Source organism: Acomys minous, assembly GCF_964271855.1.
Source record: "Acomys minous genome assembly, chromosome: 1".
Taxonomy (NCBI): domain Eukaryota; kingdom Metazoa; phylum Chordata; class Mammalia; order Rodentia; family Muridae; genus Acomys; species Acomys minous.
The window spans coordinates 40,657,911-40,681,120 of record NC_140483.1 but is presented as its reverse complement, the minus strand read 5'-3'; the positions used below and the strand labels follow the sequence as shown (position 1 = coordinate 40,681,120).

The 23,210-nt window shown below is 45.2% G+C and overlaps 1 protein-coding gene across 2 annotated transcripts in view; it reads right to left on the bottom strand.

Annotated features, from left to right (window-relative positions):
• LOC311585860 (uncharacterized protein C1orf21) overlaps positions 1 to 23,210 on the bottom strand; it is a 208,108-nt gene that overhangs the window by 4,330 nt on the left and 180,568 nt on the right. For both annotated transcript variants that reach the window (XM_084761500.1, XM_084761501.1), the window contains exon 5: positions 18,775 to 18,835. In XM_084761500.1, the coding sequence (XP_084617626.1) occupies positions 18,775 to 18,835 (61 nt within the window). The remainder of the gene's footprint in view (positions 1 to 18,774; positions 18,836 to 23,210) is intronic.

The following is a 23,210-nucleotide window of genomic DNA, read 5'->3' as shown; positions in this document are numbered from 1 at the left end:
CCTTTGACAGATGCTGCTGAATAAACCCCTGTGTATAGGCAAGACCCTGAAACTTTCATTTCTTGAGACTTTACTCCCCTAAATTTTTGTAATTACTATGAGAAGGAGGAAAAAAAAACCTACATGAGCTTCTTTGCAGACATCATTTCATTTATTATTCATATCAACCCTGCAGGGTAGGAGTGAGGCGCATGGCTTGTGAGCAAATCTCAGAGAAGCCCAGATCCCTGAGCTAATCTTTGCCTTTTCTGCAAGACTGTAATGACTTGATAAGAAAAATTCAAATTCCAGCCAGTTTCATTTTTCTTATCACCTGACCGCAGCTAAGAGGACCGTACACTTTGCTAACAAAGACTTCTGAAATCAGAACATAGCACAGCTAAGATGCACCGGCTGCCTGGCGTCCAGTCTCTGCACCTTATGGGAACCCCCATTTGTACACTGGTCCTGCTGGGCAAGCCAGGGAACCTGATTCTGCCAACAGGACTTCATGTCTCACTTAAATTGTTAAAGAACAGCTAAAAAACAGAATTGTCAAGTTTTTAGTCGTCAGGAGGAGGAAGGACGTAGGAGCGAGCCTACTAAGGCAACAACACACAGTAAGTCTCTTAGCTGAAGTATGCCCCTCCACCTCCATAAAGGGACCCCAAAATGAAAGCCTCTGTAAAGACCCTAAGTTGCAATCAGAGGTGAGAATTGTCAGTCACAATTCCAGCCTTGTGAAGGGGACCCAGTGGATATTTCTCAGGTGTTGGAAGGGCCCTGCTCTTCGAGGTTGCATTCCTCCCTGTCTGCATAGCCACACACTCCTACCTTTTATCTGTACACATCTATATTCACACATTAAAAAAAGGGAAAATGTCACACTGGCAAAAAAGCCAAAGGATTTAATATGCAAAATCTGTAAGAAAAAAATATATTTTGGTTTTTCAAGACAGGGGTTTCTCTGTGTAATAGCCTTGGCTGTCATGGACTCACTCTGTAGACAAGGCTGGCCTCAAACTCCCAGAGATTCCCCTGCCTCTGCCTCCCGAGTGCTGGGATTAAATGAGTGCGCCACCACATCCACCTACACTTTAAAATTTTAGTTAAAGACACAAGAGAATCCTAAAGAGAAATAAAGCAGAGAATGAAAACTCATTCAAAACAAAATGAAAGCAAAAAGTACACAAAGAGAAACATAATCTGCAAAAACCCAATAGAAATAATTAGAAGTTAAGTACTCGTGGCAGCCAGCTGTTGAGGGTGTACAGTGTGATGCAGCCCCCACTCACTGTTAGCTGCAGTACATAGTGGTAGGCTGCTTCTAAAGTGGCCTGGCAATCCCTGCTAAGCCATGTGAAGATTTGTATCCTTTTTTTAAAAATAACAATCAGAGAATAAAACTCAAAGATACATGATTATAGGTGAGAATAGAGACTGACGACAAGCAAGTAGGAAAGTCATTAGTAATGCAATAGAAGTGTTTTAAAGTCAGGGTGTGCTAAGGGCTCTGCAGTTGGGCCAACTTACTAAAAACCATCGACCTGTGCATGTAAAATCAGATGGCTTTATGGGGTATAGATTATGCCTTGATGAAGTTGTCGAGTTTATAATTACAAGTATTTATCTTACAGCACTTTTATTAGATATGGAAAGGAATATCTGAAAACAGATACCCGTATACATTCATGTACTGCCTCCCACCAGACAGACCGACACACAAGTTCAGTAGCATCCCGCATTCTCTGTGCCCCAGTCATGTACTCACATGGCTGCTCTCTTCCTTCTTCTCCTCTCGCACTCACTGTCTGGCTACTTGTGTCTGTATGACCTGGGTTTAATATGGCGTCTTCCCGTCAGTCTGTCCCCAGATGTCTCTTCCCCTCTCGTTGGTCCTTCTTTAGCCCAATCAATAGCTTAGGCTAACATGTCACCCCACCCCCCTTACTTGAGAGGACAGGCAGTGCTTCCTGCTGCCCCGCCCTTTGGTGTCTAACTGAATCCTGTATGTCTCCCACCACATCACCTGTGAACACCCTGCCTTGAAGGGAGACTGGCGAGTGTTTGCGATCAGAAGGCACCCTGGCGTTTTCATAAGGGAAGTAAGCGGTCACCATGTTTCAGGTCCCACTGGAGGAAGAAGACTGGTCCCCTTTAACAATTCAGCTGTATCAGCTGCGGTTCCAGGACGAGCAGCGGTCAGGCTAGTGTTGCTAGAACAGTGTGGAAGTGGGGAGAGGGGAAGAGTGTATATGGGGGAAGGCTAGCAGCTGATACTCGAATCCCACCGTTCATTAGTCACCACCTTATTTAAGTAGTTTCTAGGGGACGCACACATGGGAACGTGTCCGCTGTGTGTGTGTGTGTGTGTGTGTGTGTGTGTGTGTGTGTGTGTGTGTTTGTCTGTCCCGAGGCACACACTCGGGTCTGAATGACCATTTTCCTTCTGTAACTGGTACTGTGGGGGACTTTACTGCTTACTCAGTAGCGAGGAGCACTTAGATTAATACAATGTGATTGGCCCATCTGAGTTCCTGTGCATCGACTCAATGTACAGAAGTTCAATGGGGGGTGGGGGGGTGGGGGGGTGGGGTAGGCTTGGGGCGGGGAGCATTTCCCTTCTCTGCCCAGCTAGTTCACAAGCTGTTCCTCTAGGTACAACACCATCTAAGAGTCCATGGAATGTGGACGGACATTCAGCCTTGTGCCAGGGCCACTGGGCCGGATAACCACGCTCACAGCTTTGGCACCTCAGAGCCACCAGCCATAATGCCATGAAACACACTGGGGAGGGGACTGGGGTCTTACAGCTCCCTGCAGGGCTGCGGGCTGGAAGCAGACGCCTTCCCCAGGGCTGAAAATGTCACACGCTGCTTTCAGCTCCACTTTCATTTACAGTCCAATGGCAGCTTACAACAACAGTTTTAAAAGCAGGAGAAATGCTGAAGAAAACAAAAAATAATTAGCTGCCCTGTTAAAGTCTCCTCCCCCGGCTTATTTCATTAGAAAAATCAATGGAGGCATTAATGGCTGTCTCTGTCTCTAATGAGCTTTATTCTAATTAGACTCACACATTATTAGTTCAGTTGGGGAAAAGGCCTGCTTGGTGAGGAGCAGCAGAGTGTGGCAGCCTCTGACTGCTGCTTTGACCATATTCAGGGAGGATGCGGTGATAACAGAAGCCATGACAATCCTGGTGTATGGGGCATTGCATTTTCAAGACACAACACGTATTAACTATGCCCCTGCCCCCTACACCCCTGCTGCCATGTTTATTGTAGCCACACCACCATCAGCAAGGACTGTTCAGAAGCTCTAAAGGTTGCGTTTCCCAAGCTCTGTCTCACTTGGTACTTACATCAGTGATGCCCTTCCCCCACAGGAGCAGCGATGAGAAGACTGCAAGGATAAAGAACTTGGGGTGTCTACTATGTTCTCCAGGCCACACTGAACCCATGTCCTAGAGCAAAGACTGGCAAACTACCTTTGGCAGAGCCACCTGGTAGATATTTGAGGCCCCCAGCTGCCAAGCACAGCCAAGTCCCCATGAAACGTCCATGAGGTCAGCCATGGTGGTACCAATTATCCCAGCACTCAGGAGGCAGAGACAGGAGGATTGTTGAGTTTGAGGCTAGCCTGGGCTACGTAGCATGACACTGTTTTAGAGCAACGTCAGCCACAACCCTCCAAAAACTGACTGTGGCTATCAAAAGTTGAATTTCACGAAATTTGTCAAATAGTGTAAAATATTTCTTTTTGGTCCCTTCATAAGCCAGATCATAAACATGTAAAGACCATTCTCATCTCGTGGGTCAGATGTGGCATGGTTATTATTTGTCTGTTCTGGTCCCAGAAAGGACAACGGTGATCTGTCCCCATGCGGAGAGAGGTCAGCGTTGCTCTTTCCCTAAGGATCAGACATCGGAGTTGATGTCTACCCTGAGAGCTTTACCGTTTCTTCCAGAAAGAACTGAATTCTGCAAGGTGGCAACTTACAAAACACTGTTCAGAATCCAGCAATGAGAAAATGGTAGCAATCAAAATTAAATTTAATAATTCACTTGCAGTCTCATCTCCCTGTGGAATTCGAATTTTCACATTTCATCTGCTTCTTCATCCATCTACACGTCATTCTCTTGTGGCATCTATCTCGCGACAGGCATAATTTTTTTCCTCTTATTCTTTCTCCACTGGACATTATCTTTCTTAATATTTTCCTGTTGAGATGAGATTTTGTGTGTGTGTGTGTGTGTGTGTGTGTGTGTATGTGTGTGTGTGTGTGTGTGTGTGATGATAAACAGGTGTGCCATATATTTTTGTGAAAGATTTCCAGGCTACCTGAATGGATCTGATTCTACGAGATTCTTATTTAATGTCTTGTCCCGTGGCTTGCCAGGAGCTCTAGCATAACCTACTGTGGTTGAGGGCTTTGTGGGTTGCCCAAGGCTAATTTCCTTTTGTTCAATTGGCAAATCGAGATGTGAAATCATGACAGAGATGTGAGTCCACATTCTGTAGAGCCATTATAACCTGAAGTTAGGTTACACTTACTCCAGAATTTATAGCGAGGATGGATGTTTGAGAAGATGGGTAACATCCTGTTTTTCCTTGCACTTAACCAGCGATCGACAGCAAGAGTCTTGAGACCATCAGCTTGTTTCTTGGATTACAGACGCCTCCTCCTGTCCCTCAAAGCCACTAAGGCTCTCTTGATGGTGACCGGCCTGGCTAGTCACAGTGGAGGATGCTGCCTACCACTCTTACTGCGCCATAGACCAGGCCCATTGAAGACTGTGAGGATGGTCAATTTTTAACATGGTTGTTTCCCTTTTTCCCCACAAGGGGTGGACCACTGCTTGCTGGATGAGGAGGCTCCCCTTCTGTTCCTCTCTCTTGGCTTTTGGAATAGGAAGCACAAGGGACAACTATTATAAAAGCTGTGAAAGGCAGAACATGAGGTCACCAAGCAGGAAGCAGAGAGGCCTTTGGAATATGTGTTCTGAGTTAGAACACTTGCACATGGCTTCCTTCTTCTTCCAGGGCATGGCTCCGGTGGCCAACTTGCCCATACTCCAGAAAGGAAGATGAGAGGGTCCCCTTGATTTCACAGTATATTTGGGATTGCCTGCTGACCAGCCTGACCCAACCTATTTCCCAAGAGAGCAGGTTGGGAGGATGGTAACCAAATGGGGTTCAGACAGAACGTAAATGTCTGAGCTGGCAGAATCAACTGTATGAGGAGACTTTTTGTCCCAGTGCGTTATCAAATGTTGATTAAATTATGAGCTGCCACACATCTGACCAAATGGCCAATAGGAACAGCATTTCACAAAGGCCAGGCAACTCAGATTTATCTGCAGCTATGACCATGGGAGCCTTTGCAATAGGAGTTCCAACCAAAATCTAAAATAGAAATGTTTCAGGTGACCTAGTGCCCGGCCTACTGCCCAGAGGCTAATGCGTCCTAGAGATTTCCTTCCGGACAGCTGCGCGTGCTGGGGGCAGCGGAAGGTGTAAGCAAGGCCAGTGAACCACCGTGCCATCTGCTTGCCACTTGACATTTCGTCATAAATATATTCCTGTTTTCGTGGACTTCTTTTGACTCTGAGAAATTTAAGTCTCAGAACAGTATAAAGAATGGAGTGAGCCCTGTCTAGTTACCACTCAGACACAAGAACTCCTCATATTTTGTAACATGCATCTATCTTTCACCCTCCCGTGTAGGAAATGAAATTATAATGGTATTTTTGTAATGGGAGGTTTGGTATTCATCCTTTTGGCTTTTTTCCCTCCAGATGCTGGGACCTGAACTCAGGCATAGGCATGTACTCTAAAACTGAGCTCCACTTCCACGCCAAGCTTTTTAGACACTTTAATATTCCTAACATCCACAATGTGTTAGATATACTATATCAAACATACTATTTTTTAAGTGTGTCTGAATATTTAAATACATAGCATATACATACTTTCCAGCTATAAATATTTCATATAAAATATACCATACTAATATGCAAGTATGAACATGCATTTATCAGATGCCTATCAATTATCACATGCCTATCAAACCTATGGACTAATGGTATCTGTTGTCTATTTGCTGAATGTAAGTATAAAAATAATATAGTATTTTCACAACACACATTTTTATACACTCTATTCATTTAATAATGAAGTTTGAAAAATGTAACTGTGCTATCTATACATCTGGCTCACTTCTGTTGTAATACTGTTGTATAATACTGGAATATAGAAGATTTAATTTGGTCCTCTGCTGTTGAATGTTCCGTTGCTTCCAGCTTTAAAAATTTTCATTTTTGCTATTTAACACATAATGCTATGGTGAATTTTATTTTATATATGTAAGAGAATTTCAAGGGTATATACCTACTAATGTAAGAGACAATCTTTAATAGCTTGAATTACATATACCTTATATTATATATATTTATATTATTTAATTTAACAACAAGCCTTTTGGGGTTTTAAATATTACAAATGTATCCCAAACTAGTTCTGAATATGTGTCTGAAACATGCTGAATCAGGATGTTACCCTGGCTCCTGTGTCTGTCATTACTCACTGGGTACCCAGAGAGAGGCAGCTATGATTGCCCAACTCCAAACTTCTAAAAATCAAGACTGAACATATACGCATAAACCATTTTGGTTCTCCTCTTATAGATATATTTAGAAAGTAGAACTGAAGTGCGAACCGTGCAGAAGAGGCAGGCTCCTCTAGGAAGGAGCGGGCTGTCTTCATACAGCAGCCTTCCCCAGGAATAAAAGAGGCCCCAGCATAAATGCTCAGAGAACTACACAAGCACATTGTGACTGACTGACAGACGCCAGCCAGCTTCATTCTGTGCTGGAGAGGAAGATGAAAAGGGAGGAACGGGTAAGACACTCTCCACAGGCCCTTAACCCGGCAGCTATGCCTCTGCATTAGAAGCATCCGAAAGCAAGCCCTCTCTTCTAATGCTTTACCTTGTACCTCCCTGTTGCTGGTCCATTCCGGTCCAGAGAACCGAGTGACCGTGCTTACCCTTAGAACTGAGGCTTATTAAAGGAACCAAAGAAGTCAGTCTCACTATCTCTGTGATGTTCACGGTGCTTCTTTTCTTAACTTTTTTGGTCACTATTATTGTTACAAGCATTCTCGGGTGGATATCGACACACACTTCTAAAAGACTCATGAATGGAAGTTGTAAAAATCCTGCAGGACTTAATTAAAAGTAACCCCAAACAGGACAAATCCAGCTGAGGGTTTGGCTGGACCCTGCCGCTGACTGACTGGCTTGATCTGCAGTCATAGTGGCTTTATAAATGTCCACAGCACAGTTATGCCACACAGAAGCAAGACGGCCGGTGTGTAGGCGATGGCCTGTTCTAACACTCTGTCTCTATCTAAGAGGAGATGCCCGCCACAGGAAGGATTGGCTTAGGCAAGGCTTGAGCCAAATCCTTCGCTTTCAGTTTCTATTGTAGACCTCCCTGAAGGAGAGATAAGCCAGTGTTTTGGGATCCCAAGTGTGGGATCAGAAAGGTCTTGTGAGAGAACAGATGATGTTAATCCACTAGAAGACAAACCAAGTGGCGCCCAGCATGGTTTGGGCATCATGGGTAACCTAACTTCTAATGTTGTGGAGGAGGAAGATAGTGGTTTTCAAGAGATAATGCTGCTTTTTCAGGGTGTCGGCAAAATTGCAGTTGCTGTTATAAAGTCTTTTCCTGTCTTATATCCAGACGGAATCGTTTGTTTTTTTCCCCCCTTGGTCTTTTTACTGTATAACATATTTAAAGGGTTTGGAAGAGAGACGGATAAGATACAAAAACTGGAAGGGTCAGTAAATTCTATCGTTCTGGAAAGGATTGCAGAGTTGGCAGCACAACTAGGAAATTTGAAGGTAGAGGTTGAAGCAAATAGAAAACAAACTGTGCCATCGTTGATAAAGGTGAGTGTTTCCCACAGTTGCCGCCCTGCCCTGCTCCACGGGCCAGGTGGTCAGAGCACCAGCGTGTGGAAGGGGGCAGAGAGAAACGGGAAGCCGCAGAGGCTGTAAACAAAAACAAACAAACAACTACAAGATCAGGAGAGCAGAAAAAGGGTTTTGGAGGAAAATGTTCCCATAGAGGAACGCCCCAGAGTCACACCATCACCATCGGCTTTTCCAGTGACTGTAAAATGTGTGCCAGCTCAGATGGAGCTGAGAGTTATGATGAAATGGTATGGCGTCCAATAGATATGTTAGATTTAAAACATTTTAAGGAGTCCATCGTCAGGTGTGGAATACATTTCGTTTTCGTCAAAGAAATGTTGAGCAACTGGGCCACGCAGCATAGACTTGTTCCTCAAGATCGGAAAAGTTTGGTTTCAGCGGTATTAGAAGTGGTGCAACAGTTGCAGTGGTTGTCATGGTGGCGAAGGGAGGCAGGGAGGCAGAGCGGTTAGAACAAGAAAATAGGAGGATGGAGATTAATATCAGTAAGGAGCAATTACTTGGTGAAGGGCAATATGCTGACTTAAGACAACAAGTCAAATATGATGACACGGGGATCAAACAATGTCGCGCTGCAGCCTTAAGAGCTTGGGACATGGTGGAGGAACCTGAGCAAAAAATAGATAATTATGAAGACAAAGCAGATAGCCTGGGCGATTCAACATCAAAGACTGCTTCAGCTACTGTTTTCCTCAAGAAATTGCACGCATATAAACTTTAAAAAGGGCTAGACTCAAGGATCAATTAAAAAAAAAAAAAAAGACTGGACAAAACAGATACAGCTGGCTTTTGCAGCGCTTGGCCAATATCTTATTTTTCTATGGGTACCCAAAAGAAGTTTTTCCCCCAAATAGCAAAAAGTAATTTTGAGAGAATGATGCCCCCATTCCCAATAGGTGAGATGGCGGGTTTTGGTGAGTTATCAATGTTTGTTTTTGCCTAGGGGGGTTAGTTATAGTTAATAAAAGTTTCATTTAGGGATTTCTTTCTTCTATCCTTCTTTCTCTCTTATTTTTCTATCTTATCTAACATTAGGGGAAAAGGGAGAAAGAAGGGAAGATAAAAGGGAAGGATATGAGGAATGAGATAGATTTATAGAATAAAAAATAGATTACTGAATCTACTAGCCTCAAATAATTTACATTAGTATTTATATATTTCACATTGGCATTGTAGATTGATGTAAATTTAAGATTTTTTTCCTTTTTCAACTTCTGCTTTATGTATTATATATGGTATGTTAATGGAAACTTTATTGTATATTGTATGTTGGTAGAAACTTAAGATCATTTTGTTTGACATTTACTTAATATATTATACATGTACAACTTATTTGAAAAGGTGAAAAATAACTGTTATAACTTGTTCAGGATGGTTGGAGATAGAAATTGATAGTTGATCACTTATAAATCTTACTAGATACTAAACTAATTATAGAATAAGCTTTATTTAATTTTTGCATATGTTTTCAAAGGAATAGATAATAGATAGATAGATAGATAGATAGATAGATAGATAGATGGTCTTCAAACACTTCAGAGATCCACAGAAAATGGCATTTAATAATAAAGAGCTTTTATGACAGAGAGACACATCGGTTCCAGGTAGCACCTCCAGTCTAATTATGCGGCCATCAAGTGGTAAATAGCCACTGGACTGAGGAACTTTGTTTATCTTTACTACTGATGACAGAATGACTGTGCACTATGATCAAGCCTGATACTGAGAAACTGACTGCCCAGCCTTGCAGAGGCCAGGTGGGCTGGTCCTTCAGGAGCAGTCTGTGAGATGCTTTGAGCTGGCTGCCTAAGGTGGGATGCACCTGCGATGGAGAGAAACTTGTGACAGTCCAGAAACAGTCTGTCAGATGCCTTGGGCCGGCTGGCTGAAGACTGGATGCCCCGACAATGGAGAGGAACTAGTCACTGCCCAGACAGTCAGCTCTCTGTCCTGTCCATACTTTTGGAAGTTGCTTGCCTGCACTTCCTTCATATTAGTTTTTTCTTTTGGGGTCTCTGATGGGGTTGAAGACTAGATAACCACAGTATTAGAAGCATGGGAGAATGGCAAAGTAGAAGGATCCAGAGGGTCCTAGAAACCTACAAGTAGAACATTATGATAGGCAGATTTGGGCACAGGGGTCCCGCTCAAACTAAGGCACCAGCCAAGGACAATATAGGCGGTAAACCTTAAGCTCCTACCCAGATCTAGACAATGGACAGAACACTCTCCACAGTAGAGTGGAGAGTGGGATATTACTTTCTCACATACTCTGGTGCCTCACCTTTGACCATGTCCCCTGGAGGGGGGAGACCTGGTGGCACTCAGAGGAAGGACAGCAGGTTACCAAGAAGAGACTTGATACCCTATGAACATATACAGGGGGAGGTAATCCCCCTCAGGAACAGTCATAGGGGAAGGGAATAAGGGGAAAATGGGAGGGAGGGAAGAATGGGAGGATACAAGGGATGGGATAACCATTGAGATGTAACAAGAATAAATTAATAAAGGAGAAAAAAAAAGAATCAGTAGCATAGGACAGTGGAATAATTTCTTAAAAATTGTTAACTACAAATGGACTGGTCCTTGTAAATGTTGACTTAATGGATAATTCTTATTTTGTTGTATATAGCTTATTTTATTAAATAGAAAGGGGGAGATGGAGAGATAAACCTGTTTTTTTAGGATCCCAAGTGAGGGATCGGAACAGTCTTGTGAGAGAACAGGTGAAGTTAATCCACTAGAAGAGCAACCATCTTGTGCGGGAGCTTGATTGTTGCCAGCTGAAAAGACCCATGAACAGACTCTGGGAGGAGATGTATAAATGAACCCAGAACAGGAGGCGGGGCTTTTTGAGACTTCAGATAGTTTTGACTGTTCATCACTGCGCTTCGAGATGCTCCTAGAGAGAACCACTTGAGGGAAGGCTTCGGGGCTCTGGCTCCTGCTGAGGTTCTGGGTTCTGGTTACTCCAGGTTCCAGCAGAAGAAATCCTGCTGATTACACAGGAGAATGGTTCCTTGGAACTGATATGCTTGCGGTTTTGTTATTGTGTTCCTTAATCCTCCTCTCCTATTGTTTTGGTTAGTAGGGTTATAAGTGACTTACGCTACACCTCTCAATGTTCGGTGATGCTTGTGCTCAGCTTCAAAAGAGGAGCCACTGAACACAAGGCATCTATGCCACAGCCATAGCTCTGTATACATGTACTTTGTTTAACTGCCTGTTAGCATCATTATTCTAATCTCACTGGTATGGAGACTAAGGATCAGAGAGTCTAAGTGATGAGCCTAAGTCATGTAGCTGCAGCCAGTTCCTGGATTTGGCTCAGGTTTAAAGCTTTCTCTTGTGTTGGGTCTCACGCTAGACCCAGTGGACTGAGTCCTCTGGCAATGAACCTGCTGGGCACTCCCATGTTGCTCCAAATTGTTAACAGCATCTATCTAGGACAGGTACAGGCATCTTCCCAACCATGCGCCCATCTCTTATAGCCTTTTCCCCAATGAAGCCCAATGGTCCATCTGTATGGCCCTTATGTCATAAGCTATGTTCTAGGGAAACTAAGACAAGTGAGACTTGGTTTTTAAGCTTAGGGATTTGCTCAATGCTTCCAATATCTTCTGACTTTTTTAATTCCAGCACTGGAGCTGACCCTGGGGCCTAAAAAAAAAAAAGCTAGCCCAACTGTGCTCTACCACTGGGTTACATTCTTAGCCCCATTTTTACTTTTGGTTTTGAGATAGGGTCTCACTAAATTGCCCACGACAGCTTTTACCTCATGCTGTAGCCCAAGCTGGCCTTGAAATTACCACCACGTTGAGCCTTCTGAGCAGCTGAGCTTTTAGGTGTGTGCTACCACATCTACCAAAGGTATTTTTAAACATCAGAGACAATTAGTTACCCAGGACTGACACTCTGCCCCTGAGCACTTGCTGTAATGCCACAGTGATGCTCACGGATGCCAAATTCAAATGGTAGAGCGGCTGCCAAGAAGAAGAGAGATAGACAGCTGAAGAATAATGGAGGGCAGAAACGGAAATGCGACCAGGACCACGGACCAAACAACACAAGCATCCTGCTGCCCCGACTGCGACTGTGGGGCCCCTGCCTTGTCCGGTGGCTTTACCACACTGAGCCCACAGGGTTGTCAGCCATGTCTTCCTCATAGCCATGGCATATAGCTTCTCTTTGATTCGTCACTCTCTAGCTCCGGGACCTGAATACTTTTCCTGCTGCTCCCCAACGAGCTAAAGGAACTTAAGGAATTCTCTGCAACTCAAGCTCTGCACAGGAAAGTTTACGTTTTTTAGTCCCCTTCATTCCCCTTCAAGTCCCATTCATGCCCCTTGACTGCATCAACAACTCCTACGGGGCCGGAGGGGAATGCTGGCATACTTAAAGGCCAGCGTGCATCCACATGTCACTGGGGGCTTCTTTACCACGGTCGCTGTCACAACAATTATTAAGTCATCTGCGTAAAGCTGTGAAGCAGGAATAAAAACAAAGCCGGAGTGAGTCATATCCTTGCTCTTTGTACTCACAGCTTTAATTTGGCTATACAAGTGGGAGAGAGGGATGGCCAGGAGGTGAAGGGAGAGATGCAAAGGATGAGGCTGCAGTCTGATGGCATGCTCACCATGAAAAGAAACCGCTGTGTGTGTGTGTGTGTGTGTGTGCGTGCGTGTGTGTGTGTGTGTGTGTGTGTGTGTGCTGGTCTATACTCCCCCATGCATGTATGTGTGGAGGCCAGAGGTTGATGTCACTGTATTAGCTAACTTTGCTGGCCAGATGCTCCTGTGTTTCCTCCCTCAGTGCTGGGTTACAGATGTGCACCACTGTACCCAGGTTTTTTACCAGCTATTGAGGACTGAACTCAGGTCTTCACGCTCAAGGAAGCACGTCACCGACTGTGCAATCTCCCCAGCCCTGCAGGAAACTGTTCTACTTAATGATAATGGCAGGGCAGCCACTTCTGATTAACACATGGCGTGGGAGAGCAATCTTTTGTGTGTAAGTCAGGCCACGTGACATTCTTTAGGCTTGTACACAATAGCCCCATGCTTTCTTGTTAGTCTCAAGCATGGAAGGAGTCTTTAAATACACTGCCGGAATGTAAAGCTACATGTGTCAAACACTGTATTTGGTTCTCCAGCAACTCAGAGACTAAATGTCCCTAAGAAAGTTGTTCACCCAGAGCTCAGCATTGTGGTCATAACTGCATCAGGTAAAGAGTGGGCTTCTTCTGATGCCTGATACACTGACTCTGGGCAGGCATGGGTCAGACTGGCCCAATTTGATTTAAAAGACAAAGGTACTCGAAACAACTTCATACAGGCAGATTTACTACAATCTTTCTTACCAGCTAGTAAAGTTTTGAGCCCTTGGAGATCAGGCCCTTCAGGGATGTATTCTGTAAGCGTGAATCAACGATTGTTCCATAGGTAGAGGTCTCTATATAAACGAACTTGCATCTTAAAACCAACTCATTTCAAACTCATATGCTGCTCTACTTTAGACATTTCCTCAAAAATTACCACACTGAGTAATTCCAACCACAAGAGCCAAAGTCTCAGAATGATGCAAGAGTATGGCGATCTGAAAGGTACTTTTCAGCAGGAGGATGAAGGGCAGTGAGAAAAGAAGGAGAAATGCGTTTATAAGGGAAGAATTTCCACTGCTTCCTGAGCTTCCGGTGTTGGTTACTTTTCTATTGCTGTGATAAAATACCATGAACAAAATCAATTTAGGAAACAAAGGGCTTATTCTGGCTTCTGGTTCCAGAGGGGAAACACCCGTCACGGCAGGAAGGTATGGCAACAGGGAAGGAGGAGCAAGGTAGGTGATCACATTCTTATCCACACAGGAAGCAGAGAGACACAAGAGGAAGTGAAAGGCTGCTGCAACCCACCCCCCACCCCCAAGCCTGTCCTGTGACATACTTCCTCCAGCAAGACTCCACCTTGTAAAGGTATCATAATCTATCCAAACCCACTGGAGACTTAAATGTTCAAACACATGAGCCTGTAGGAGTCATTTCCAACTCAAAGGACACTGCGTTCTAAAGTCAAAGATACACACACAGCAGACCACTGCCTATGTGCTCATGGGCGCCGCTGGGTTCTAAGAAGCAAGAGCAAGAACTGGGGCCCATGGACGGGTCCTGTGGAGTTACAAAACCCTGAAATTAGAGGTAAAAACTTTTGTGTATCTAACACTACACCCATTTCAATAGGGGCAGTCTTCATAAAGTTTTTTAAATTAACATTTTTCACAATATATTCTGATGTTTTTCCCTTTCCCTAATTCCTCTCAGCACCCGTCCCCCCACTTCCCTACCCACCCAACTTAATGACCTAAAGTAAAGAAGACAAAGTGAGCACAGGAGTGCATACCTGTAGCCCCAGCATTCAGGAGGCAGAGGCAGGAGAATAGCTGTGAGTTCAATGCTAACCTGGGCTACACAGTGAGTTCTAGACCAGCCTGGACTACAGCATGAATTCCTAGCTCCAGAACCAAACCGGACCTCATCCTAAATAAGTGATCTGGGCCCGTTAGTTTACTAATCTACTGAGGGACACGCAAAGAGAAGTGAGGCAGATTGTCAAGCTCCTTTCAGTCGTGGCAACCTGATGGGAAAGGACGAGGACATCTCAATGCCTTGTCAGAGCTCACAAAGATCATAACTTAAAATGCAGGTTTCAATATTTCCAGTCTACCCTGAAAAAAAAAGAAAAAAAAAAAGAAAAAAGAAAAAAAGAGCTAGTAGTGGGAAAGGCCAGATAAACCGAAAAAGAAAAGACCTTTATCATTATAGTAGGAACAATTTATTTTTTGCTTGTCTTCACTAAACAAAATGCTATCAGCATGCTGAACATCTTTTGAACCAATATGTGAAATTTGGTAATTGATCCGAAATGAAGTTTTTTCAATGTCAAGTCAGACATATGCCAATATCTTACTGAAAACTAAACAAAACAAAAAACACAGACAGGGAACTCCACAGAACACCATTTAGGGTCATTATCCACATTTACCTTTTCCACTGGTGGGAGCTGCTGGTCACTCAATGAGAGAGACGTCTATGGACTTTCTCGTTCCTGGGTCTACTCTGAAATTCTTACCACTTACCTTACGTACACATTACATAATGTAAGTATCCTACATTAAGTAGCATAGCCATAAGGCACAACTTCAGGGACAGGCACCCAGAAGAAAGGGCCATAAAGAGTAAAGGCCACACATCCTCTCTCACGTGAGTAGCCTTACTTCAAATCTTTTGTCTGTTTAGCATGGAGTACATGGGGAGCCAGGAAACTAGAAACTGCCATTGCCAGGGGCAAGAATTCAGGGAGGGAAAACAGTAAGGTACAGGTGAACTGAAGACAGAGAGGGGGAAATAACCGGGGAAGAGTGGCACAAGCAGGGAGGGGAGGGGAGGGGAGGGGGGGCAAGTGAGGGGTCAGGAGAAGGCTTAATCCAAGTGACGTCTGCCTTCTAGATACTTTTTATTTTAAATGTCCATAGACTTGTGCTGTTTCCAATCTTTCCCTGAGAGGCTTCTGACTGCAGTGGGTAGTGGTTGATGCAGAGAGGCATTTGTGTTCAATAAGAGGCTGGGAGTAAGAGACTCTGAGTGCTTAGTCATAGACGGGACCCTGACATCATCCCTGCCTCTGCGCAACACTCAGGAGCATCGTGGGAAGTGGGGGCAGAAGACCGGAGGAGCCAGAGGATGGGGAGGTGCTCTCCCCTAGACACGACATGGCCGACGTACACATGAACTCCCAGCAGCCGTGGTTACCTACACAAGACCTGCACAAGATCAAGCCAGTTAGAAAGCCCAGCACAGGAGGGAGAGGGCGTTACAAGGCCATGCGCACAGCTGAGGAGTTACTGGTAGTTGATGACAATCGGACAAGAGAGTCGCTTTTTTTTTTTAGGGGTGTGGCTCCTGGTAGGTTCCACCTGTTCCCCCATGTCCACGCACATAAAGGGAACATTAATCGGACTCTGGGTTAAAAATTTAACTACAAAAGAGAACATGGAGTTGAGAGAGAGAGAGAGAGACAGAGAGACAGAGAGAGAGAGAGAGAGAGAGAGAGAGAGAGAGAGAGAGAGAGAGAGATGTGCTGGGGGTTCGTTCCTAAGAGGAGCCTGGAGTGGGGAGTGAGAGGTGGATACAACCAAGACACCAAGCTTCAGGGTGGAGCGCAGGGAGTCTTAGGAAAGAGTTGGGGACAGAAGGACCTGGAGGGGTCAAGAGCTGCACAAGGAGCCCAATGGAGCCAGGAGGGGGTGGCAGGTGCTGCAGAGGCTGGTGTGCCAACCAAAGGCTACATATGGTAGGGACCTAGACTCTCTGCTCAGATGTAGTAGATAGGCAGCACAGTCTCCCCTAATATGGGGAGTAGGGGCTACTTCTAACATGGACTCTGGGGCCCACTGGTTGATTGCTTCCCCTGGTGGGGCGGCCTTGTCAGGCCACAGAGGAAGAGGATACAGGCAGTCCAGATGAGATTTGATAGGCTGAGGTCAGAAATTAGGGGAGGAGGGCTTTCTGAGGACTAGGGGAAGACGGAGGGGGGGAGGGAGGGAAAGTGGCATGGGGAGGTGATGAGGAAAGGGGCTACAATCGGGATGTAAAGTGAACAAATTAAAAAAAAAGAAAGAAGCCGGGCGTGGTGGCGCATGCCTTTAATCCCAGCACTCGGGAGGCAGAGGCAGGCAGATCGCTGTGAGTTCGAGGCCAGCCTGGTCTACAAAGGGAGTCCAGGACAGCCAAGGCTACACAGAGAAACCCTGTCTCGAAAAACCAAAAAAAAAAGGAAAAAAAAGAAAGAAAGAAAGAAAGAAAGAGACTCATAGTATATATGAATGAAGTTTTTAAAAAAAGTAAAAATAACAAAAACAAACAACACCTGCCTAACAGCCCTCAATTAAAAAAAAAAAGGCATGGGGATCCTAGAGAGATAGCTCCCTCCATGAAGTATTTAACTTGCAAACACAGGACCTGAATGCTATCCCCAGAAGCCACATTAAAAAAAAAAAAAAAAAAAAGGCCAGGCCTGATGGTACAGGACTGTAATCCCAGCGCTGAGGAGATGGAGCTGGTGCATTCCTGGAGCTCAACTGGCTAGAAAGGCTGGCTCATCTCGTAAATCGACTGAGAGACTCTGCCTCAAAATATAAGCAGAAAGAATTTGAGGAATGATACCTAAGCTTGACCAACTGGCTTCCATATGCACACACGTGCATGTGCCCCTGAACAATACACACACCAAGACAAGGAGGTAAAATAATAAACAACAAAGCTCAAAAAGAGTGCTCTGTGATGCTTTAATAATACAGTATGTTCTGAATTTATTCCTCTCTAGGATAGTGTTCGTAAGCTATAACGTCAGCTGTGTAAGTTAACACTATCACCTGGTTCCATACCCCATTTAGTACATGTGGCACTTGAGATCAAGTTAGTGCTTACACTTCTACATATACTTTTCTGTCAATGTAAATCCATGTATTGCTAGAGAAGCAACTTGGGAGACTCTGCTGAGAGACAGGACCATGGAATTCCCATCCTGATTACTATAGTCATCCCTATTATCTGTTGGCAATAGGTCTCCAAGACTCCCAAACACTCATGAAGCTGGGGATGGTGGCAACCCCCATGTATCCTGTTTTCCTATATACAGTCACACGCCATGTAATGATAAAGACACATTTAGAGAAATACATCACTAGATAGTTTCGTTGTACAGACATCAGAGAGGGAACTCCCACAGATCTGGATCAGTCACCTAACGTGGCCTGTTAAGGTACCCCAGATGCATGAGATGTCGCAAGGCCACTCTTTCTTAATTGTCAACTTAGAGTTTGTTATGAGCAGAAGGGACACATTTTAAAACAGTAAGTAGTACACTAGGTATACAGGTCAGTAGTATAGCCCCTTTGTTCCCAAGCATCATCTACCAGGACTGTTTGTGCTGCCCTTCCATGCCGCTGGCAGAGGAGGGGATGCTTTTTACAGCGGCACCACCACAAACACCCAAGCCACGTTGTGGTGTGACAGCTCCTCTCCAACAGCACTGCGTGAGAGGCACTTTCAGCTGTGTCACAATCTTAGGCGACAGCCCTCGCGTATGCAGTCTGATAAAGTCTACCATATAAGTGTGTCATAGTAAGAGGTTAGTGACAAGGAATAATAATTATGCCAATAGTTATGGGTTATCACTTGATTCTCCCGTTAGTATTTCTGAACCACACTTGACTGTTGAGTCATTGAGGCTGTAGTGAGGGAAGCTGCCGCTTGAGGGGAAGATGGCCAACTGTGGGAAAGTTACTCAAGCATCGTGAGTCTCAGCAAAACGCGGACAATACCCCTCCCTCTGTGTTATATGTAGCAGCACTCTGCTGGTGTGGTCTGGCGGCGAAAAGGCCACTGCCCGGGAGGGTAGTAACGGAAACAGGTACATGGTGTCTGTGAAGAACTCAGTGCGGTGCTCGGCAAACATGGGCACTCGGCGGACTTTGGCAGGCAGTCGCCCTCCTTGCAGCCTGAGGTTTGAGTTTTTCAATGGCTTCTACCTGATTTGACTCAATAGAACAAACTAGGGCAGCCTATGACCCTGGGTGGGGGTGGGGGCTCTACCGCATCATTTCCATATAGACTGTTTTATTTTAACTGTCTAATCCTTCACCAGCAGATTTAGAACACAGGGGTAAAAGTATCTTTATCCTAGCTTGCTATTAGTGTATTTACCTTGAAATAATGTGTTTCACTTGTTTTGCTTTCTTACCTTTTCAATTTTTTCATCCAGCATTCTGAAGAATTCTTGTTGGCTTTCAGAGATGTGCATGCTGGAAAACAAAGAAGAGTAAGTGCATATTTCAGTGCCTTCTTAAACCACGCCCGCTCAAGTCAGTGATGGTGGATTCCTAAGCCTCCTGCATACTATGTTGGTTGCAGTGTCTGGGGACAAAGGTAGGAGGGAGCAGCAGCGACCTGATGTGCCATTAGCATGACACTTCACCCCTTAGAGGCCACCTGAGGACACAGGTGTCCTGAAACCATCGGGCTTTCCATGAACCGGACTCTCCTGAGAAGCTCCCCTCTAGGTGTGAGGCCAAGTAAGCACGTGGCATCAGCTGCGCTCTGGAGGGAACACAGGGTAAACCTGCAACACCACTAATTGGTTCACAGCTTGCAAAACGCTTTCACACGTAGCGTGTAATCTTGCAGTCCTGTATGAAATTGCTCAAATAAGGGAAATGTTCTGTTCGGGAACTGGACCTCTTTCATATGCAGGTTTAAATGGCAGGGGCAAGAATCAGCCGGGGATGAAGAGAACACGGTAAACAGCCTTCTCTTCTCAGGGCCCTGAGCAGAAAAGGCAGTGCGCAGCTTCCTCACAGCTTTACCTGCTTAAACGTCAAAGCGTTCTCTTTCTTTGGGCTGCTCTGGAAGCAAATCTGGCCAGCTGTACATTCTCTTAATAGAGGGGTCACTATTAGCATCTGCCCATGTTCCCTTGCTGACTACAGGCCACACCCATAGTCTTTTTTCTTAAATTAAAAAAAATATATATTTTATTTATTCATATTACATCTAAATTGTTATCCCATCCCTTGTATCCTCCCATTCCTCCCTCCCTTTTGCTTTCCCCTTACTCCCCTCCCCTATGGCTGTGACTGATGGGGACCTCCTTCCCCAGTATATGCTCATAGGGTATCAAGTCTTTTCTTGGTAGCCTACTATCCTTCCTCTGAGTGCCGCCAGGCCTCCCCATCCAGGGCACGTGGTCAAATATGGGGCACCAGAGTTCATGTGAAAGTCAGTCCCCACTCTTCACTCACGACTCGCCTGCAATACTGTGATACCCAGGGTCGACAGCATGGACAGGGCTGGCCAGCTGGAGCCCTAGAGCTTCAGTTTGATGCCTGATGCTGAGGCTTTTTTTCTAGCTGTCTCTTGTGGGAGTGGTGCTGGTCTTCCCAGCCTTGTTCCCGGATGCTGCTATACTCCAGGCTTCCTGATGGTACAAAGCACGAACCACTTGGCACTGTGCTGGCCAGATGGGCATACTTTGGTTCTTGCTCTTGGCTAGGCTCTTAACAGTTGTATGTCCCAGGTAGCAAAGGGGTTAAAATAGGAGTATATCTTCAGATAGATAACAAAAGACACATGTCGGTGTAGCCTCTTTAAGAATGTCCAAACAAACAAACAAACAAACAAACAAACAAACATCCCCAAACCCATGGAAATGGCATTCTTAGGTTTTGGTGTTGATGGTGCAAACTTTTTTGGCTTTAGTTCTTAGCAGTGTGTTACTTTGCATGTAAAGCAAGGGAAAGGGTATTTAATTGGCTAACACAGTGCTATTTAAATTCACGAGTCTTGACCTTTCACAGAGGCAGCGTGGTCTGTCACAGGGGTGAGGCGCCTGACCTCAGACTCCCCTTCAGACACAAGCAGGCTTCCTACTAACGATCTGCAATTGTTGCCGGCTTCCACTTAAGTCTTTATTTAATGATTACCACATGGGACCAGAAGTGCCTGCCTAGCAGTCGCACAGATGCACAGAAGGCGAGGGGGGAAGCCTTAGCGATGCAAGTGCGTTTGCCATCTCTACAGTCACAGGAACTTATTCCAGGTCCTGTATCAGGAACCTGAGACTGAAGGTGAAGGCCACTGGCCTACTAAAGATGTGTGTGGAGACAGAAGCACAGATTCCTCAGAGCTTTTAGTTTGTACAGCCTATGGAGAGGGAAATGCCTGCCTTGCACATGCCAGGCAGAAGCACTCTAGAAATACAGTATGCATCCGCAGAAGGCAGAACTGATGGACCGGAGGGGCACTTGTCATTGGCAAAACCTCGTGTACGACACACGCTCCGTCAGATGAATGCTTCTGTCAGTGGGACAAGGGCACCCTTCACACAGGAGCAAATGCTCCCTCACGATCCTACGCACCTATCTATCACCTGGTTGTTAGTGAGGTAGGAAAGAGGAAAGCTTAGTCTGTTTTCCATGGGTTCATTCCAGGGGAAAGAAAGCAATCTCATCAACACAGAATTTTTATTCTGGTGAAACAAACTGCCCAATATCAGCTGGATCCTTCCCTTACCACATGGAAATCCTATTAACTCAATAGCACTGCTATCAGCATTTACCTTTAAGAGTACAGACTGCCCTGTGAGGACCAGTCCCTGGGTACCAACTCTATTCTAGGCATCTTTAAATTTATTTATTTATTTATTTATTTATTTGACACAGTTTCTCTGTCTTAGCCTTGGCTGTCCTGGACTCACTTTGTAGACCAAGCTGGTCTCGAACTCACAGAGATCTGCCTGCCTCTGACTCCCTCAGAGCTGGGATTACAGGAGAGTGCCACCACGCCCAGCCTCTAGGCATCTTCTTTTCCTGATGCACAATCGAATGACTGCGAGTTGGGTAGAGAGAGGCAAAACCCACAGATTTTTCTTATCTTTTCTCTCTACATACTAGGTAGAGACTGCTGCTGCTCTGTACACAAGTTTTAAACAGCGTGACTATGTGGGGCTGAAACTCAGTAGGCCTACACTTTTATAAACGCTACCCACTGGTGTCTGTACTAACTAACAGAGCTCAGCGAACACCCCAGAGGGCACTGCAATGCTCCGTAAGACCGCTTTGCACCCTCAGAGGCTTCTCTTTCTGCTGCTTCTCCGCTTAGGGGGACTAGGGAACCTCAATGCCAAGCAATGCAATGATGGGCAAAACGGGGCTTCAGGGCAAAAGGCATTCCGCTTTCATTTCCAGCGACGTATGATGCTTCCAAACACGGGAAACTTCAGCCATAAAACCAGAAGGCTTTAATAAGCACGGTTTGGATCTGCTAATGACCTCCCAAAGGCGGTGGCCATGAGGGCTCAGGATTCAGTATAGCAATGCCTGGGGGCGGGGCACCGGATCCTTAAACTCATTATTACTGATGAATTCATTGACAGAGTTAGCATTCAATTGGGTAACTGAGAGGTGGCGGAAACCTTAGAATGAGGGGACTTAGCTGGAAGACGGAGGCTGGTTGGAGCAGGCTCTTGAAGGTCACGTTTTTTGTCTCTGGCCCTTTCCATATTCAACAGTATCTGTCTCTGTCTTCCTGCCTCCGCTGCCCTGGCTGCCATGAGGTAAGTGGCTTTGCTATATCATATGCTACGCGCTGCAATGTCTTTGCTTCATCAAAGGCCAAGAAACAACAGAGCAAATGACTAAGAGCCAAAATGGACTTTCCTTTCTTCGGGAAGCTCTTCTCTGGTGTTTTGTCACAGCAATGGAAATCTGATTTACATAGGAGGTGTCCCAGCTGTTTTTTTGGTGTGGTTTTTTCTTTCTTTCTTTCTTTCTTTCTTTTTTTTTTTTTTGGTCAGTTTAACACAAGCTAGAATTGAGAACAGGGAACAAGTGAGAAAATGTCTCCATAGGACTGGCCTGAAGGCAAGCCCATGGGACATTTTCTTAATTAATGATTGATGTAGGAGGGCCTAGCTCACTGTTGGGGGTGCCATCTCTGGGCAAGTGGTCCTGGATGGCACAGCAAAGCAGGCTGAGCAAGCTAGTAAGCAACACTTCTCCATGGTCTCTGCATCAGTTCCTGTTTGCAGGTTCCTGCCCTGAGGTCCTGCCCTGACTTCCCTCATCGATGAAGCACCAGCCATAAGATGGAAGGAGCCCTTTCTTCCCCAGACTGATGTTGGCTGATGCTCTACTACAGCTGTAGAAACGTCACTACGACAGGAGGAGCAGAGAAGGCAGACAGCACGTCATCCCCAAATACACTGCTTCTCTCTGCTCAACTTACCAACACTGAGGTTTTTACTGGCTTCCGGTGTTCGCTTTTTTACAGGGGTTCCCAGCACAGATAGGCGTTTCCTGTTTATCTACCTTGTGACAATTTAATTCTCAAGTCCAAACAGAAACTCACGTGGACAGAGACACAGCTTGGTCTGTCTGGACACCTGCACACCCAAAATTCAACGACCTATTGAGCGCCTCTTAATCTTAAGTTGCTCAGCTTTTTCTTCATGAGCGTCAGCCATTTTCAACTGAACTTTGGGGCAGAAGATTCACTCTAATCTTTCTGACACACTCCTGGTGGTAGTTCAGATACCACTACTCTTATTTGTTTAATTGTTTTGTTTGCAAAGCAAACAAACAAAAGACAATGTTAAGTACCCATAAAACTCAAACCAAAACT